Source organism: Chanodichthys erythropterus, chromosome 9, assembly GCF_024489055.1.
Source record: "Chanodichthys erythropterus isolate Z2021 chromosome 9, ASM2448905v1, whole genome shotgun sequence".
Classification (NCBI taxonomy): domain Eukaryota; kingdom Metazoa; phylum Chordata; class Actinopteri; order Cypriniformes; family Xenocyprididae; genus Chanodichthys; species Chanodichthys erythropterus.
Genome location: NC_090229.1, coordinates 9120267 through 9141420, shown reverse-complemented (window position 1 = coordinate 9141420; position 21154 = coordinate 9120267). Strand labels below are relative to the sequence as shown.

The following is a 21154-nucleotide window of genomic DNA, read 5'->3' as shown; positions in this document are numbered from 1 at the left end:
ATGTGCAGGGTTGCCAAGTCGAACTGGGCAACTTTTTACGGAAGAGGATTAGGGCCAAGCAATAATAAAAAAATAAAACCATCTCGAGATTAAAGTTGTTAAATTAGGAGAAAAAGGTTGAGATAAAATGTTGAGAATAAACTTGTTAAATTAAGAGAAAAGAAACTTGTTAAATTACGAGAAAAAAGTTGAGATAAAATATTGAGAAACTCATTAAATTATAAGAAAAAAGTCGTTAAATTATGAATTTGTTCTCATAATTTAATGACTTTTTTCTCAACATTTTATCTTGACTTTTTTTTTTCGAAATTTAACTTTTTTTCTCATAATTTAATGATTTTGTTCTCATAATCTAACGACTTTTTTCTCGTAATTTAACAACTTTATTCTCAACATTTTATCTTGACTTTTTTTCTCGAAATTTAATGACTTTTTTTTCTCATAATTTAATGATTTTGTTCTCATAATCTAACGACTTTTTTCTCGTAATTTAACAACTTTATTCTCAACATTTTATCTTGACTTTTTTTCTCGAAATTTAATGACTTTTTTTTCTCATAATTTAATGATTTTGTTCTCATAATCTAACGACTTTTTTCTCCTAATTTAACGAGTTTATTCTCAACATTTTATCTCGACCTTTTTCTTGAAATTTAACGACTTTTTTCAAGTAATTTAATGAGTTTATTCTCAACATTTTATTTACTTTTTTCTTGAAATTTAACAAGTTTTTTCTCAAAATTTAACAACTTTAATCTCGAGATGGTTTTATTTTTTTATTATTGCTTGGCCCTAATCCTCTTCCGTAACTTTTAAACTGTTGCCACAGGTTTATTTTTCCCCCTTGGGTTAAAGGATTGACATATTGCATAAATTATATTTGACTGAAATGCTTGTATTGAAATATTTTATCTTCTAGTACCAAAGATTAAACTGTGCTACACATCACGTTTTGTGAAGGAGTGTCACCAGGAACCTTAATTTGTGCTGTGTTTATGATCATTACAATATTTTGGTTTTCAGTTTGCAGAACAGTGACTGTAAAATATGTATTTTAGGTACAGGAGTGGCATATTTTGAGTTTTGATATTTATGGTATGGTCATTGAGCTACTTTTGATTGGCCTTTGGGCTAGTTTTGTTACGAAGACCTGGCAACCTTGAATATGTGCGATGTGGCCTTTGAATTTGGCTAAAGGAAGGTTTTCTTTGGTTTTTTAAAGCTGTGTAATTGTGCCGCCTACCTTTCGGAACAACCTTTGCGTGGCTTTTGTGCTAATGCTTCCTTAAAATCCTGCCTATGCTTTTTTGAGTCTCTGACACATTTTTTCATTTCAGGAAGCTCCTCATTCAACCCCATGGTTCATATCAGCAGCCCTGTTGTTCCTGGAAAAACACGTCTATGTTGTTTTTCCTCATTACAACAGTGGCTGTCATTAGTATCCTGTGAGTTAAGAGCATCAGGGCGGGATCTGCAACCCGCAGAATGTCCCCTCTGCCCCCAGTGAAGGACATGAAGGGCCCACCCATGGAGCAGAAGAGAGGATGGGGTCTCTGTGTGTGTGAGAGAGAGAGAAACAGATAAGGGGGTCTTGAGTTGCGTGCATCCAGCTGAATTGTGTAGTGACACGTGGGAGTGTGTCGGGGTGGTTGTGAAACCCGGGCTGAGCAAGTACGTTCTCGGAGGAGCGGCAGGAAGAACGGAGAGATAGCAAGACCTCATCCATCAGTTAGATGAACTAGGGCTGTTTATAAACACTGGGCTGCTGGGAATGTTCTAATGAGCCCACTGATTCACATAGTGCATGTCCAGAAATCAGTCATTATTTCACTTTAACAGCTCCTCACTCCCATCACTGCCCTCTCTGATTTTGTTCAACAGGTTCAAACTTTTAGATATCCGTTCCTAACTTTTACGCTGACAGTGAAGTTGATCTTAAAAGCTCTGGTTGCCCTCATCATGGTTGCAGGGCAATGTTAAACTTTCTTTTTTGTGTATTATCGACTTTGCGTGCCCCCGTGTTTAAACTCGCACACATATTGGTATGTGTTTGAATTAATGGTTTGAGTTGGAGGGACGCGCTGTTTGTTTTGCGCATGTGTGTTCCAGTGTGTTTGGCAAGTGTTGGACGTCAGGGGCTGAACTGCTGTCAACATCACAAATGCAAGAGACACATCAAGCTGAGATCCAGCACACGCAACATCAGCACTGGTGAGTACATTAAATCTGATTTCTCTAGATACTGTAAGCGCTACCAGTCGAACAGTTCGTTAAATGCTTAAAATATCAATTCTTGCATATGAATTTCTTCATAAGAATTTAGATGTTTTTAATAATGGGTTATTTGGACCGGATTGTAAAGTAAAAGCAGCCAGTAAGTGTCCAGCATACATGAAGTCTGCTTTGTTTAAAATGTATCCCAGGATGCACCTCTTGAAGTTCTTTCCTTATCTAGATAAGGAAGAAGCTCAAATATATGAGTTTTTATTGTTATGTGTGACATTTTCTCATACTACCATTTGTGTTCACTTCATAGTGTTGATGACTTTCTATTTTTCTAAAATGTGGATATTAGTAATAATAAAACAATGAGAGAATGTGTGTACATATCAGGCCTATAGTAGGAGGAATAATTTTGATGAATTAATATATTAGTATTTTATCATTTTTATGTAGTCTACCAATAAAATGCTTGGGGTTGGTACGATTTTTTTTTAAAGAAATCTCTAATGCTCACCAAGGTTACATTTATTTGATTAAAAATACAGTAAAACAGTAATACTGTAAAATTTTATCACAATTTAAAAGAACTGTTTTCTATTTGAGTAAATTTTAACATGTATTTAACATTTATTCCTGTGATGTCAAAGCTGAATTTTCAGTATCATTACTCCAACTTCAGTGTCACATGATCCTTCAGAAATCATGCTAATAGGCTGATCTGGTGATCATGAAACATTTCTTATTATTATTATTACTGTAGAAGTTTTTACTGTCATTTTTGGCCAATTAAATGTGTCTTTGCTAAAAAAAAAAATTCTTTCAAATAAAATCTTACTGATCCTAAACTTTTTAACGGTAGTGTATTTAGACTTAACATTAATAACACTGTGCATAAAATATCTCTTTAAGTGAAATTATATTTTGTTGAGTTGAACAAAGTTCCATGAATACCTTGAAATTCAGTACATCAGTTAATACTTTCCCAACTTCCTTTGCTAAGTAAATGTTCTTCTTTTTTAGTTCACTCTCACACAACAAACATCATTATCTTCAGTTCTTGGGTTTGTTGGGTCAGTGTGAACATGACAGTTTCCCAACAATCTAAATCCAACAGACAACTTAAGAATGTTTGAAATTTTGCCATTTGTTGAGCAGTCATTTAGACATTCTGTTGCATGTTTATTCTGTCTGTGAGCTGCTACACAGAAGTCAACACCACAGACAGAAGTCAATGAGAAGTTGCCATTTGATCAATATACATTGTTTTTAATAGACTAGACTGCTTCAATTGTGTTATCTATGCAGATAGCATTGAGATAGTTGAGTTAACTATACTTACGTCAGTCTGTCATGATCACCTACATTCAAAACATTACAAGCACCTCTGGACTTTGGTCCAACACCCCCAAACTGTCCCCACACAGGGCCGTCTAATCTAAGAGTCCTGTTTCCTGCTTAAATCTGTAAACAGCCTGGCTACAAGCAGATAGCTAACATCAAATAATCTACAGATGGACAGTGGATGCAGTGCTTTAAGGATGTTTCTAGATGTTTAACATGATAGTTCATCATCTTCTAATGCAAACTGTACTCCCTGTACTCCTCACGCAAAACCTTCATCCAAAATATAAAAATAAATTCTTCTATTGCGGGGGTCCGGCGATGCCCAGGGGGCCGCAAGAGAGTCCTAGGGAGTCCGTGGAAAAGTTTAGAGTAAAACAATATAAAAAATAATAAATTTCTTAATGCTTTTGATTTATAATAAATTATATGTCAACACTTTTGCATTTACTCGCCACACATTTGCGTTCCCCTGAGAAACTTTGCGTTCACTCGCAAAACATTTGCGTTCCCCTGGTAAACTTTGCGTTCACTCACAAAACATTTGCGTTCCCCTGGTAAACTTTGCGTTCACTCGCAAAACATTTGCGTTCCCCTGGTAAACTTTGCGTTCACTCGCAAAACATTTGCGTTCCCCTGGTAAACTTTGCGTTCACTCACAAAACATTTGCGTTCCCCTGGTAAAATTTGCGTTCACTCACCAAACATTTGCGCTCCCCTGAGAAACTTTTACGTTCACTTGCCAAACATTTGCGTTCCCCTGAGAAACTTTACGTTCACTTGCCAAACATTTGCGTTCCCCTGGTAAACTTTGCGTTCACTCACAAAATATTTGCGTTCCCCTGAGAAACGTTTACGTTCACTTGCCAAACATTTGCGTTCCCCTGAGAAACTTTACGTTCACTCACCAAACATTTGTGTTCCCCTGAGAAACTTTTACGTTCACTTGCCAAACATTTGCGTTCCCCTGAGAAACGTTTACGTTCACTTGCCAAACATTTGCGTTCCCCTGAGAAACTTTGTGTTCACTCACCAAACATTTGCGTTCCCCTGAGAAACTTTGCATTCATTCGCAAAACATTTGCGTTCCCCTGAGAAACTTTGCGTTCATTCGCAAAACATTTGCGTTCCCCTGGTAAACTTTGTATTCACTCACCAAACATTTGCGTTCCCCTGAGAAACTTTGCATTCATTCGCAAAACATTTGCGTTCCCCTGAGAAACTTTTACGTTCACTTGCCAAACATTTGCGTTCCCCTGAGAAACTTTTACGTTCACTTGCCAAACATTTGCGTTCCCCTGGTAAACTTTGCGTTCACTCACAAAACATTTGCGTTCCCCTGGTAAACTTTGCGTTCACTCGCAAAACATTTGTGTTCCCCTGAGAAACTTTGCGTTCATTCGCAAAACATTTGCGTTCCCCTGGTAAACTTTGTATTCACTCACCAAACATTTGCGTTCCCCTGAGAAACTTTGCATTCATTCGCAAAACATTTGCGTTCCCCTGAGAAACTTTTACGTTCATTTGCCAAACATTTGCGTTCCCCTGAGAAACTTTTACGTTCACTTGCCAAACATTTGCATTCCCCTGGTAAACTTTGCGTTCACTTGCAAAACATTTACGTTCCCCAGAGAAACTTTTACGTTCACTTGCCAAACATTTGCGTTCCCCTGGTAAACTTTGCGTTCACTCACAAAACATTTGCGTTCCCCTAGTAAACTTTGCATTCATTCGCAAAAAATTTGCGTTCCCCTGAGAAACTTTTACGTTCACTTGCCAAACATTTGCATTCCCCTGGTAAACTTTGCGTTCACTCACAAAACATTTGTGTTCCCCTGAGAAACTTTTACGTTCACTTGCCAAACATTTGCGTTCCCCTGTAAAATTTGCGTTCACTCACCAAACATTTGCGTTCCCCTGAGAAACTATGCGTTCACTCACAAAACATTTGCATTCACTCGCAAAACATTTGCATTCCCCTAGTAAATTTTGCGTTCACTCACAAAACTTTTGTGTTCCTCTGAGAAACTTTGCGTTCACTTGCAAAACATTTGCGTTCAACTGAGAAGATTAGTATTCTCTAGCAAAATGTTTATGTTCCCCTGAAAAAAATTGCATTTGCTCACAAACACAAAGTTTTTTAGGGGAACGCAAATGTTTTGTGAGTGAACGCGAAGTCTTTCAAGGGAACATAAATCTCATATTTTTTCCCACCACCATGTCCCTTTAGTGGCTCCGTAATTTGATAAATAAAAATGTTTATTTAAATAAATAAATAGATAGATAAAATAATAAAAGTAGAAAAAGAGTAAATGTACAAAACAGAAGCTAAATATTTTCTAATAATATTGTACACGCTTATATTTTTTTATATATATGGAAATATATAGCTGTCTCTCAAATTTTAGGATTGAGGTCCGCAGTACCCAAAATATTGGAAAACCCCTGTTCTGTGGCATCACTGTAAAAAAAAAAAAAAAACTTTTTGGAACCCTCATTTTTATGAGTGAACAATTGTTATGACATGCTAAAGGCTTGTTTATTTATATAGTTGCTATTTATGTTCTTGTGAAAACTGTGAAAAATTAATGAGTGTTCAAACTCATTGGAGTTTTGCTCCCTCTAACCTCATCTGGAATGAAACTGTCCATGGGGTTCAAAGAAGTACGTTTTGTTAATCATGCACATTTTTTTAAGTAAAGAACCCACAGTCATTGTGATGGATGGCATGGGAGCGATAGCAAAAATTTCCCTCCCTTGGGTCTCAGAGGCACTAATAGTATCTACATTTCGACACTGCGAAACCGAGGTCAGCCTCTTTGAGATGCTACCACAATAAGGCTGTGGAGGATGTTCTATGTCAGTGCAACAAGCAGGATACGAGAGGGTACGTGTGAGCATCTGTGTCATAATTTAAGGGGTTTTCAGGAAAGCCCACCCCCTTTAAAGGGTATAAAGTATAACGGGTGAGAAGGTTAGAGTCCTGCAGTCCTCAATCTTTTCAATGTCAAAGATTAACTGCATGACAAACAGAGCCGTGGCAAACACGGCATGTATAAACACTCCCTAAAGCTCTAGAGATGAGCTGGATGTCACTCTGTCATTCCTCTTGGGAAACAGAGATTGACCCACATTGCCACAAAGAACACAAAGTTAAAGTGAACAAGAACAAGAAGAATTATTATTCAGAGAACATAGGTGAATATTTGAAAGATATTGAATTGTGCCCGATCAATAATATGTATTTTTTTTTTACATCAGCATTGAAAAGAATTTAGTATAAGTTACTGGAAACTGAAATATTGAGCATTATAGAGTTTCTGAGAACTCATGAGTCATGCAGGTGATGTTGAACTTTGAATGATTGTTCAAAGCATGTTAAATGCATAGTAAAAAAATTGCTTCTTAAATAAAGAAATAAGTTATTTTATATTAGAATACACAGATCAGACATAAAATTATGACCACCTTCCTAATATTGTGTCGGTCCCCCTTTTGCTGCCAAAACAGCCCTGACACTAGACCCCTGAAGGTGTGCTGTAGTATCTGCACCAAGATGTTATCAGCAGATCCTTTAAGTCATGTAAGTTGCGAGGTGGGCCTCCATGGATTGGATTTGTTTGTTCAGCACATCCCACAGATGCTCGATTGGATTGAGATCTGGGGAATTTGGAGGCCAAGTCAACTCCTCAAACTCATTGTTGTGCTCCTCAAACCATACCTGAACCATTTTTGCTTTGTGACAGATTATCCTGCTGAAAAAGTCCACAGCCACCAGGGAATACCGTTTCCATGAAAGGGTGTACATGGTCTGCAACAATGCAGAAGTGTTATGTGTCAAAGTAACATCCAAATGGATGGCAGGACCCAAGGTTTCCCAGCAGAACATTGCCCAAAGCATCACACTGCTGGCTTGTCTTCTTCCCATAGTGCATCCTGGTGTCATGTGTTCCCCAGGTAAGAGACGCACACGCACCCAGCCATCCACGTGATGTAAAAGAAAACGTGATTCATCAGACCAGCCCACCTTCTTCCATTGCTCCGTGGTCCAGTTCTGATGCTCACGTGTCCACTGTTGGTGCTTTCGGCGGTGGAAGGGGTCAGCATGGGCACCCTGACTGGTCTGCAGCTATGCACCCCCATACACAACAAACTGTGATGCACTGTGTATTCTGACTCCTTTCTATCAGAACCAGCATTAACTTCTTGAGCAGTTTGAGCTACAGCAGCTCATCTGTTGGATAGCTCGTTTGTTGACCAGCCTTCCCCCCACGTGCATCAATGAGCCTTGGCTGCCCATGACCCTGTTGCTGGTTCCCCACTGTTCTTTCCTTGGACCATTTTTGATAGATACTGACCACTGCAGACCGGGAACACCCTACAATTCATCTCGCCATCACAATTTGGCCCATGTCAAACTCGCTCAAATCCTTACGCTTGCCCATTTTTACTGCTTCTACACATCAACTTTGAGGACAAAATGTTCACATGCTGCCTAATATATCCCACCCACTAACAGGTGCCTTGATGAAGAGAGAATCAGTGTTATTCACTTCACCTGTCAGTGGTCATAGTGTTATGCCTGATCGGCGTATTTCACAATATTACTGTTTTTACTGTATTTTTGATCAAATAAATGCAGCCTGGGTGAGCAAAAGAAACTTCTATTAAAAACATTCAAAAAATCTTACCAACAGCAAAAACTTTTGAAAAGTATAAAGAAAATACGTTAAGTCACTCATTTATATGCAGTGTATCATAGCGCATAACTAAAAACTGTGCTAAATATTACTATATCTATGTATTGTTGCAGACAATAATCAGCATTGTTGTGAACATTGTTGTGAACATTGCAATAACATTGAGTTATTGCTCAGATCACTACTATGTTCTAGCAATGGTGTAAAACAAAACTTTCTCTTTCACTTCTCCACCGTCCACATGAACATAAACAATAAGTCCTGTTATATAAATGAAACTGTGTCATGTGATTTTGTTGAACTAGTTAGTTCACACAGCATCTCATATTGCATACTTCTCCATGATCATGCCATTCTTGAAGAACTCTCTAAATGACGACTGTGATTTTGTCAAGAAGGATATGTTCCTAAATCATCATAATTGATTGGAATAATGTTCCAGGACTAATCTGATTTTTAGTGGATAGGGTTCAGCAATGGGCTGAGTTTATCATTTTCTCCTAGTAGTTCATTTTTAGGGTTGGGGTTAGGAATAAGGTGGACCTACTTGGTAACCTACTTGTTGAAAGCTTATGTATCCAGCTAATACTAAAATGAGTAAAATGAGAAAGTCATTTGTAAGTTGTTTTGGATAAAGTGTCTTCTGAATGAATAAGTCAACATAATCCTGCACCAGTTTCTGAGCAAGAAAATTGCTTCCAGTGGATGTGATCAAGTAAGAAGCCAAAACAATTAATTAAAAAAACAAAAAAATAAAAAAATGAAACTGTGTTGCAGTTCTTCTTTTGAGTTAATGGACAAGGGTTCGAGCTCAGGTCAGCTACAGGCCAAACCTGTTGAGAGCGATTGGGACAGACTACTCTTTGTGAGGCCTTTTCTGTGAAACTCGTGCCAGAGCAGCTGTTTGGACACATGGGCCTCATCTCTTGTCTTATTCTCACAGTCGATGCTCTTCAGATCCTCTCAGAGCCCCAGAGGAGCACAGACGGAGATCTCCGCAGCCTTCGCTGTGTTCTGTCATAACCTTTTCGTGACAATGATGATGCCTAAAATAGCTAATCTTTCTCTGGGGTTGGAGCGCTTGCTGAAGAAATGTTTGAAGGCAGTGGATTATGATCATCAAGTAGGGTGAGTGAAAGTTTTTGTGCTCTTTTATAGATCCAGATATCCTCTGTGAAGAGCAAGAATCACTGATCAGATGAGAGAGGGCACAGATTCTGAGATAAGCATGTCAGTCGGTGGCTACCTCTCCGCATCGGACACGTTTGACATTACAGACCCGCCGCAGTACTACGGTAAGATTACACTTTATTACAGATACCAATATATTTAATCAATAAATTTATAGAATGACATATATATATATATATATATATATATATATATATATATATATATATATATATATATATATATATATATATATATATAATTTATTTATATATTGTTAAAAAGGGACAATATTATTTTAAAATAATATTTATCAAAAATAATAATATAATCAAAAATTTTAAATAAAATGAACACAAAAGATATTTTGAAAAATGTCAGTATGGACCAATGTTGTTTTAGACCCCATTGACTTTCATTGTGTCAGTGTTATTGTTAACTAAAACTATTAAAAAATAAATTGTTTTAGTTAACTGAAATGAAAGCTAAACGCTGAACTAAAATTGCTAAAACTTAAGTAAATCTAAATAGAAATATTTGAAGAAAACAAAAACTAATTAAATTTTTAAAAAAGCTTATAAGAAAATTACTTAAACTAAAATGAAAATGAAAACTGAAAATATAAAAATAAAAGCTAATTCAAAATATGAATTAATACTATTTTTATGACTTTTTATGGCATTATAGCTGCAATTTAAAAAATACATGTTAAATATGCATCAATCTTTTCATGGGATGGGGCCTCATTTATAAAATGTTGAGTAATTGAAGAGTAGTCAGGAACTCACCACACCTTCAAACAAGTCCAAATGAAGTTATTAGACAAAAAAAAAATCTTCAAGAGAGTCCGCACAATCTACCAAAGAAGTCGCCATCAAGTGTGAGATAAAAACAAAACTTTACAGTGTACGTTTGGCATTGACAAAGGTCACATCTGACCAAAACGTTTGCTCTTTTTTTCAGTAAGGTTTTGCTTTTATCTCGCACTGATGACTTCTTCTTTGGTACAGTGTGCGGGCTTGAAGTGTTTCACTAAAATCATCTTACGTTAATTTCTCAAATGTGTGTACGTGTGACTCAGAGAATGAACATACGTACAAAAAAAAAAAAAAAATTTATAATATTGCAAATGAATTCCAAATTAATGTCATTAACAAATAAAAGAGCACCAGTAAACATCTAAATTTCAATTCAATTCACATTTATTTGTATAGCGCTTTTCCCGATACATATCATTTCAAAGCAGCTTTACAGAGAATGCATGTCAACATTACAATTTAAAGAATGCAGTTAGCAAATCCTTTACTTGCGAATGGCGAACAGCAAGAATTGCTTATATTTCCAAATAGCTGTAGTATTCCGACTCTTTGCCATAAGGAAAAGTGTGTACGTCTGCTTTAAAGACCATTTTTATAAATATGAATGCTGGCGTGGATTTTAGTGTTCGCACTTGTTCGCACAAGTTCAAATCTGTGTGAATGCATGTTTTATAAATGAGGCCCCTGGACACTAGGTAATTTTAGTAGCATTTTAGTGTTGTCCAAATAATTCTAATTTTCCTCTGACTACTCAGGAGAATTTCCCAGACAATTACAGCTGGTTAATTATATGGTTAATTTAAACACTAATAAAAAGGATTTGTAAATTGCATGAGGCATAAATGTTTTAGACAACTATTTAAAATAAACTACATGAATAATTACTTTAAACTGGATGCAATCACTGATGTTGTGTTGGAATATGGTCACGTGACTCATCATGTATTATTCACAGTCCTTCAGATGACATTTAATGAAGGAGACAGACCACTCAGTGGTCTGTCTCCTTCATTAAATGTCATCTGAATGTCCAAATATTATTTCTCAGGCATCACCTTGAGAAACAATTACTGTCTGAATAATACTTTGTTAAAGTCTCAGTTTCATTTTGTCATTTAATTCAGTGTTGTCTTGAAAGCCAGTCAATGCTAGTATTTTGGCAAAGTTTCTCACCGACATGAATGTTTATGAAGAACTCCAGCGGTTTACAAACAGATACTAGCTCCGGAAAGTTATGCTCTAGCTGAAACAGGACATAAAACATCTGTGAGAAAAACAGGATTGAAGGCCAATAAAGAGACCACCGCACAGCAGAAGGATATTTATGAATGACATGGAAAAACAGAGATGGATTTGCTGGAATTGGTTTGATGAAATGAGTTTTACTCAAATATTAAGTTTTTCTCATGTGAAATATTTCTCTTGCTTATTGTCACTATTAGTTCTGAAGTGTCCGTCAAGATGGGGGAACAATATCTTGTGCAGATGTGCTTCAGAAATGCTGCCAGCTGTGACATGTGATTCCTCTATGGGGGAATTCAAATCTAAACTCCATCTCCATAACCTTCCCTTTTGACAGAGAAAAAAAAAAAAAAAAAAAAACATCAGGAAGGCTCCATTCTGTACGGTTATAAAAACCCCATAAGCTACAAAGCAAATAAAAACCATAAACAAAACTGTAACCTCTTCAGCTGCATCCTGTTTCCAAAGACAGAAGAGATTCAAAAGGTCTTGCTCTGGGTTTTTTAAATTGCATCCCAATGGTCTCATAAAAGTAATTCGGTAATTCAACAATCATGCGAAAAAGGAGCATTTTTCTTGTGAAACATTTTCAATAGTTTCATTCATCAAGATATTCTCCTATCCTTGCTGCAGATGTTCTTGTGGATCCACTGAGCTGCTCTTACCAAGAATCAGATCTACAAAGTCCTCTCTATGGCCAGCAGCCGTTCAGCCCTGTTAATGTGCAGTTCTCCATGTACGGAGCGCCAAACCCTCAAGCGTGCAACCCGCCGTATCCCTACAGCCATCAGTGCTCTGAATACATCTGTGAGCCTGAGATGGAGGTCCAAAGCCCAACAAGAGGCAGCATTATTGGTCTTCCAGTGCTGAAAAGGTCCAGGATGGGCCATGGAGCTCGGGTGAAAGGCCAGGATGAGTTGTGTGTGGTGTGTGGAGATAAAGCCTCGGGATATCACTACAATGCCCTCACCTGTGAGGGCTGCAAAGGTTGGCTGTTCAAAAATTGCAGTTCTGAATTTAAGGACAACATTAAAAGGATAGTTCACACAAAAATTAACATTTTATCATCTACTCTCCCTCATGCCATCCCCGATGTGTATGACTTTCTTTCTTTAGGTAACACAAAGAAAGATTTTTAGGAAAATAATTCTATGATGAAAGGGCCCTCGCACCAGTGCAACTACCACCTGGTGGCTTTAGAAAAACAGAGCACAGTGGGCAATATGCATTTAAGTATATAAATATAGGAGGACTACTTCAGTCATTTGTATTTGCCACACTTCCTGCTACCAGCTGGTGGTGATATGAATATAACTAAATTTTGCTGTGTAAATTTCTTTAGGCTAGGGCACTTATCAAATGTGAAGTTTGAGGCGTTAATTGCATACTTCAGCACTTAGTCAAGTGTTGCATGATTTAACGTGTTTCTAGTATGTTTGGTAACTTCATGGCATATTTAAATGTGTTTCAGGGAGTGAATTACAGTGTAAAGCATGCCATTTTCTATTGCCAACAGGTGGCGCTATGACTAGCTGAATATTTGCATGTAGATTTCTTCAGGCCAGGAATCTGATCACAGATGTGAAGTTTGGCGCAGGTTAGACATTATATGCCTGACTTACAACGGCTTCCTGTTTCATGGCGAAACATGAGACTGTGTCAAGCCGAGAAAAGTTGCAGAGAAAATTCAAAATATCTCACTTCCTGTTGGGTTTTCAGATTTTGCACCCAGTGTAGGTATTGGGCTATTACATGTGTCTACCAAATTTCATACTTGTATATGAAACGTAGTGCGAAGGGCGCTTAACTGAAATTTTATAGGTGCCGCTATCGAGCCATTTTGCCACACCTAATTCTGAAACCCATATCAGACGTAAATTTTCACCACTTCTGACGTGTGTGCAAAGTTTTCAAGCATATTTAGGCCCTCAAAAATGTGATTCATTTTGGAGAAGAATAATTGACTGAGCAATTACAATAAGGTCCTCACACGCTTTGTGCTCAGGCCCTAAAATACTCATTTTTTGAAGCACAGAGGACCACAAATTCTCACGTGAGCTTCACAACGCACTTACGCCACACATCCCTCTCATGAATGCTCGTATGACAGAAGACCGGAAGCAATTATTTAAGAAAGAAAGTCATATACACCGAGGATGGCATGAAATGAGGATGGCAGTAAATGATGAGATAATTTTAATTATTGGGTGAAGTATACCTTCAATCCTTGATATACTTCTTAAATTTATTTACTAGTGTCTAAAATCCATGTTTAAAAGATTCTGTGTAATCGCAGTTTTCTTTCGTGTTGACATATTTCGTTTAAAACAGGAAACAGAGTGGGGCATATCAAAAAGCTTCTCCTATTTTTAAATAACCAATAACAATGAAATGAGATTTACTACTTGCTATTGATAGTTGCTTGGATATATATCCCTAAGTCATCAAAATTTTTGGTCTGTTTTCCTGGACAAGAAATTTTAGGGATATAAACTACCATTCAAAAGGGTTAGTAATCTATTTTTATTTTTTTGAAAGAAATTAATACTTTTGTTTGGCAAGGAGGCATTAAATTGATCAAAATACAGTAAAATGTATCACTTTTCCCACAAAAATATTAAACTGTTTTCATCATTGTTTTCAACATTATTATTAATATTAAATGTTTCTTGAGAGGCAAATCAGCATATTAGAATGATTTCTGAAGGATCATGTGACACTGAAGACTGGAGTAATGATGCTGAAAATTAAGCTTTGCCACCACAGATATAAATTACATTTTACAATATATTCAAATAGAAAACAGTTATTTTAAATTGTAAGTGTATTCCACAATATAAATGCAAATAAATGCAGCCTTTTGAGCATGAGAGATTTTCAAAACCACTGAAAAAAATGTATTGACCCAAAGCGTTTGAACAGTAGTGTATATCTCTCTTGGTTTAGGTTTCTTCAGACGCAGCGTGACTAAAAAGGCTGTGTACCGCTGCAAAAGTGGTGGAAGCTGTGAGATGGACATGTACATGCGGAGAAAGTGTCAGGACTGCAGACTACGCAAATGCAGAGCCGTCGGGATGCTGGCAGAGTGTGAGATTGACGTAAAACCTTCTAGAATGATTTAAATCTTTGAGTGTTGCTTTGAGTCAGTAATTTCTGGGAATCAGAGAGATGCTGCAATGCGGAAAAACAGTCTAAATGGATGTTGAGTTAACATCAAAAAGGGCTGTCAACATTAGCTGATTGCTGATGTCTTTTTGTCAGGCCTGCTTACAGAAGTGCAATGCCAGTCGAAGAGACTGAGGAAGGGCTACAAGAACAAAGGACACAACGGGTCAATGGGAAGAGCTGAAGATGACTACTCTGAAAGCAGAAGCGTCTCGTCCACCAGCAGATTCACCACACGGGTAAAATCTACTTGCGTTATTTATCTTTTCCCAGCATGAAATTGGAGATTTAGCGAGATGTGAAGTCTGTGTTAAAAATTCAGAACAAGTTTCTTATCTTCAAAAATATTGTTGGCAGGTATCATCTAGTTTCTCCAAAGAGCAGAGGTGCATTCTGAATAGAATTGTTGAGGCTTATCGTAGGTACATAATTCAAGACAACACGCACTGCTCGGTATGTCAAAGAAGTTTTTTTCTTTTTTATTAAAAATGAAAGAAGAAATACTGCCCATAATGTATAATTCTTTTTCTTTCCGCAGGTGCCTCTGTGGTCAAGTTTAACAAATACAGATCTGACTCCTCCTCAGACGGAGAAGCTTTTACAATTTTTGAGGAGTGTACCTGGTCAGTTTCCTCCTACTTCTCTCAGATCACACCCCACATGTCTAAAAGCAACTAATTTGTGGTCATCTGCTGTTTAGGGTTTGAGCTTTTGGATAATTCTGACCAGAACACACTTCTGTCCAGTTCTTCAGTTGAAGTCATGTTCCTACTCTTAGCTCTGCAGTTCTCCGAGAACCCCACAAGTGTTAGCACTGGTAATGAATGACATACATTATCACATAATCTGCTTGTTAAGTCTGACGTCACCGTTTTGGGTCCAATCGCTCTATAGCCACGCTTCCACTGCAGGAACTTTCTCCAGGAACTAGGGGTATTGGACTGGTACTTGGTGTGTTTCAGAAAGTCCCTGCTGACGAGGTTGTACTTTTTCAAAGTTCAGGAACTTTCGGGGGTTGGGACTTGGGTGCTGAACATTTTTGTTGCATTTTGATTGGTTGACTTCGTTTTATTTCATCCAATTTCGACTGCAGTACTCATTTCAACCACTAGCTGTCAATATTACATACTGCACCTTTAATACGCTCAACAACAACAACAACATCAAAAGTTACAAAAGGGGTGTAAAAGCGATGTCATAGAAGAACCATTTTAGGTTCCCCAAAAGAACAAGTCAACAGGGCCAGTTGCAAAACAGTGTCTAAAAGGATTAGTCCACTTTTAAATAAACTTTTGCTGATAATTTACTCACCCCCATGTCATCCAAGATGTCCATGTCTTTCTTTCTTCAGTCGAAAAGAAATTAAAGTTTTTGAGGAAAACATTCCAGGATTTTTCTCCATATAATAAACTTCAATGCGCACCAAACAGTTCAAGGTCCAAATGACAGTTTCAGTGCAGCTTCAAAGGGCTTTAAACGATACCAGACGATGAATAAGGGTCTTATCTAGCGAAACGATTGGCCATTTAAAAAGAAAAATTAAAAAAGTTTAAGTTTTATAAGCACAAATGCTCGCCTTGCTCTGTTCTGTGATGCGCGGTCGTGACATCACATAATACACAATAATGTTGAAATGGTCACGCTTGACATAGGCCAAAGTACCGATTCGGTGTTTACAATTGCAAATACTAAGTCAAATGCCGTTTACAAAAAAAGGTATAACAACAATGTCGGACGATTTTGAACTTCGAGGAGAAGATGAGTTTTTCGCCCTGCCCTACCTTTTTGAACCAGAGTACACAAAGGAAGAAATTAGGCAGATGGACGAGACTGCTGTGGCGACACACACCTCTCAAGCATCGGGCAGACGAAAATCTAACGAGACGTGGTGGTGCACATGTGGCAAATGCCAACCATTGCCATCAGAGGAAGAATCTCAATGCTGCCTCAACTGGAACATTTCAATCCCGCCATTAGAATCAGTCGGTGAGTCAGCTGATGAGATCATGTTTCCATTACCAGACAAAATGGATTTCCACCATTACTGACCAACAGTGTTTTCACACACCGGACGCGAAGTTCAGCGCAGCGCCACGTCTTTGAAATTCGAACGCATTGTTTTCTGTGAGTGTACGCACATCAGCGGCGACATGCAGTGCCTGTCCGCGGCGCCCAGCTACGACTCAAAATCCTGCCTCGCCACAGAGTGTACATTGTTTTACATTAAATGTATATTATATTTCTTTCAAATCGTTGTTAATGTACTGACTTCACCCTGTGCTGCAAGATACATTAGTTTTACACTTTTAGTTTACCAGCTTGAATAAAGTCTAAAAATGTATAATAAATGTAGCCTTTTCTTTCCTTTTGCTTTGTTGTGCCATTTTTCCATGTACACTAACCTCAGTGCGAAATATTAAAGCAAAGGCATGAGTAACGTTTCCCTGTTGATGTCAAACAGTCCCATTGTGCAGCTCTTCTATCAGGAGTCGATTCAAAATTGAGCTCGCGTGTATATAATCTGCGCGGCCGGTGTGCGATACCTGTGAGTTGTCAGAGACGCGACGCCAAGCTTCTCGTCCGGTGTGCGACCCCCTTTAGAGGTGTTTTTGTTCTGATGGAGAAGGGTATGACAGTCTGATGGCACTGACAACACAGGATGGAAGAACCATTAGTTGTTTTACCTTTTTTTGTAGACGGCGTTTGACTTAGTATTTGCACTTGTAAACACTGAATCGGTACTTCCGCCTACGTCAATCGTGACCTTTTCAACGTAATTACGTATTATGTGATGTCACGAACGCGCATCGCAGAACAGAGCAGGGCAAGCAGTTGTGCTTATAGACGAATCCGGCGAAACACGGAAGTAAAGCAGCGCCACCATTACTGCGTGCCTTGCTGTTAAGGAAGTAGCAGAAGTAGCGTGTTGGTCCCGTAGGCTGTAGCAGATGTTAGCTATATAGTTTTTTTAGTACGTATGCTGTCCAGTGATGCTGGGCAGAGCGTGTTGTGTGGTTGGTTGTTTTAACAACAGCACAAAACTACAGGCCTGGAATATAACCGTTTGTGTAATCCACAAACCTTTTGCACATTGACTGCCCATGTTTACGGCCATACGGATTGCACAGAGTTCCTGGTCGAGCGGAGGACCAAGATGTGCGCCAAAAGTGGATGAAACACATAAACCGAGATGCTCATCGCATGCCAGATGATTAATAAAATAATCTTGAATACCTGTAAGAACATGTATTTATTGCTACAACTGGTCGTGGCTAAATATTTTGGTTTGCCGTAACAGCCAAAAAAAAAAAAAAAAAAAAAAAATGTTTATTGCATCACATTAAGTGTATTGTGATTGTCAAAACATTTTAGTAACTAAGCTGAATTTTATTAGGTTTAGTGACATGTTACAATGTTTACATGGTAGGCTACACTTTCTGGTAAGCTACACTTTTTTATTATTTAAATTCAATTATTATTATTTAATTATTATTGTGATTTGATTTAATATAGACTAATTTGGATAAATATTAGGTAGGCTACACAAGGTAGGCATTAATTTTTCTCAAGAAAAAAACAACTCACCTAACTTAATGCTGTAAACATACAGAGAGCCCTATCAGCTGGCAGTATTATTTAAAAATAACAATTTAAATATAATGCATTTTTTATTATAATAACAACTTTATTTAATGATATAAGTAAAAATAATATCAGCCAAAACAGGTTCTGTGTGAGGGGCTGCCAGCGTTCGGTCATTTCTGAGAGATTTACCTCAGACGAAGGTTAGTGTGAATACATAAATCCATTTTGAAAAACATGTTTACAAGAACATAACAACATTATACGTTGTTTGATGTTGTAATATTTTTCAATCTGTATTTCTAGCATGTCACATTTACAAGCACCAAATTACAATCGGCAAGTCGGTCGGACTAAAAGGGGAAAAAATAATTAATTGGGTCGGTCCTAAATTGACAGGGTCGGTCGGGTTATGGCAAACAAGAATATTTTTAAGGATGGCCTAATAATTATTTGAAACTTGTGAAGCTTGTGAACATATTAGCAACACAGCTGACAGCGTTCGGTTTTATTGTTGTCATCAATTAATACACTTAATTACATTACATTATTACATTATGTTGTCAATAAATTACCTTTATCGGTAAGTTTTGGCCACTGCCTGACATCATCTACCCAATGTTCCCTTTCACCAGACATTTTCTTTAATGAGCAGGATGCGCTTTCATTGAAATGTCATAAAGGGCACCGGCAAGTGTCACACTTCGCAGGCAGGCAGTAATGGCGGCAGGCAAGATGGCGGCGCCCATAGAGTTCACGGCGGATTTGTGTATAAAACTTAAAACTTTTTTTTTTTTAAATGACCAATCGTTTCACTAGATAAGACCCTTATTCATTGTCTGATATCATCTGGTATTGTTTAAAGCCCTTTGAAGCAGCACTGAAACTGTCATTTGGACCTTGAACCGTTTGGTGCCCATTGAAGTCCATTATATGGAGAAAAATCCTGGAATGTTTCTCCATATAGTGGACTTCCACAGGGACTTCCACCCTTTGAAGCTAAACTAAAAAAGCAATTTGGACCTTCAACCCAAGTGAAGTCCACTATATAGAGAAAAATCCGGGAATGTTTTCCTCAAAAACCTTACTTTATTTTCAACTGAAGAAAGAAAGACTTGGATCTGACATCTTGGATGACATGAGGGTGAGTAAATTATCAGAAAATTTTTAATCTGGAGTGAACTAATCCTTTAAGAACTAGTCTGACCAACTAGCAGTTAGACAAGGGGTAATTAGTCTTATTTTTCTAATTCAAATTAGACCAGTCTATCTTTTTATGTAACTGACTTAGAACCATTTTTTTCTTATTGTTAAGAATATTTTAATAATCTAAACAACCTTTTTCCACTATAAAAAACCTTTTATGCAATAGAAAGGTTAGCAAAATTTCAGTTGGCCAGACAGCGATTCATCTTTTATGAATCATTAAAACATTGGTGACCAGGACAATGAAAGACTGTTGTGTTGTGTAGAGGCTTGGACCATTTCAAATATTTGAAATGTCACAACTTACCAAGCAGATTAGATGCATTTTTAGTAGTGTTGTTGTTCGTTTCAACAACTCAACACATTATGGATCAATTATGACTCTCTGATGTTTTCTATCACCAGCTTTATACCCAGCAAATTCAAATAACTCAAACCCTGATTGGGCGAAAGCTTTAGAGTCCAAGACTGGGAACAGCCACAGGATACTGACCCACTCAGGTGATCTATAATGCAAAATGATAATCATAGAAGAAAAATCTCTCATTACATGCAGTGACAATGAATTGATGTATCATCATTATATTGTCTAAACCGTTTTTGTCTCTGCTAATATTGTGATTTTTATCTTTGATCAGGGTTGAACGATGAGCTCTTAAGGTCTGTGGTAAATTTCCTCCACAGCATGGTGAATATTGCGGTAACCGAAGCTGAATATGCACTTCTAACGGCGACGGCAGTGTTGTGTTCAGGTTTGTGCATTATGATTAACACAGTTGTGACTCATTTCCATGTGAACTTCCACATCATGATCCCTGTATTCAGAACATTCTTTTATAGGTCAGAAAGCAAATGACATCATAAAAGTTTAGCTTATCCACCTTTTTTAATGTAACAGATTTGTAACTTGAATTTTATATTGCAAACTGGTATTTTTGTAGAGAAAATTTACCGTTCACTGCACTTTATTTACCCATATAGCGACTAATGAATCGGATGTCTCCAACATTTAAAGAAAAATCTTACTTCCACAGTGTAAAATAAGGTGCATAAAACCGTTTCAAATGACCACCATTTGTTTTCTAATGCCAAGCAGACAGGCCATCTCTGCGTGCAGTGAGCTGTGTTGAGAACTTACAGGAGTTTGTTTTGGAGCTCCTGTCCCGAGTTTGCTGCTGCAGTCAGGGGACAGCGCAGGACCCGCGCCGCTTCGCCAGGCTCCTGGGACGGCTGACGGAGCTGAGAACACTACGACACAACCACCTCACCCTTCTCCCACAGCAACACTGGGACATGCAGTCCTGAGACAGCCTTCAGGGAGAGAGATTTATGACATCTGATCTCTGTTGCAATTGCAATACACATTTAATTTTTACCCAAAACAATATCCCAGGTCAATGTACTGTAGGTTACCCATGTACAAACACAGTTTAGTTTAATAATAATAATAAAAAAAGAGTAAGCCTCATGATGTGGTTTTCTTATATGCATTAAATAAAAATGTTTATTTTGTGTTTCTTGCATTTTCATTCATGGTATACATCAACTTGCACTTATTTTATTAACATGGATCTGACAATTAATAAATGAAGAGATTATGTAATAATTTTCTCATGCCCATTCAGATTTTAAGCCAATGATTTATGATATGTATACATATTATATGATTATTATGCTTGGTCGCACACGTGCATGAGTAAAGCAGCT

At 37.5% G+C, this 21154-nt stretch overlaps 1 protein-coding gene across 2 annotated transcripts; it reads left to right on the top strand.

Moving 5' to 3' along the window:
- Window positions 1-1751: 1751 nt before the first annotated feature.
- On the top strand, window positions 1752-21034 carry nr1h5 (nuclear receptor subfamily 1, group H, member 5). Of its 2 annotated transcripts, XM_067394478.1 has the most exons (12): window positions 1752-2211; window positions 9208-9335; window positions 9423-9559; window positions 12128-12481; window positions 14441-14581; window positions 14756-14898; window positions 15017-15112; window positions 15198-15282; window positions 15360-15476; window positions 19853-19948; window positions 20086-20199; window positions 20544-21034. In XM_067394478.1, the coding sequence occupies exons 3-12, from the start codon at window positions 9463-9465 to the stop codon at window positions 20750-20752; spliced, it is 1452 nt and encodes a 483-aa protein (XP_067250579.1). In that variant the 5' UTR covers window positions 1752-2211; window positions 9208-9335; window positions 9423-9462; the 3' UTR covers window positions 20753-21034. The 2 variants fall into 2 exon arrangements, with proteins under 2 accessions (XP_067250579.1, XP_067250578.1); XM_067394477.1 differs by lacking the exon at window positions 9208-9335 and having other exon boundaries at window positions 1753-2211; window positions 20544-21033.
- Window positions 21035-21154: the final 120 nt, after the last annotated feature.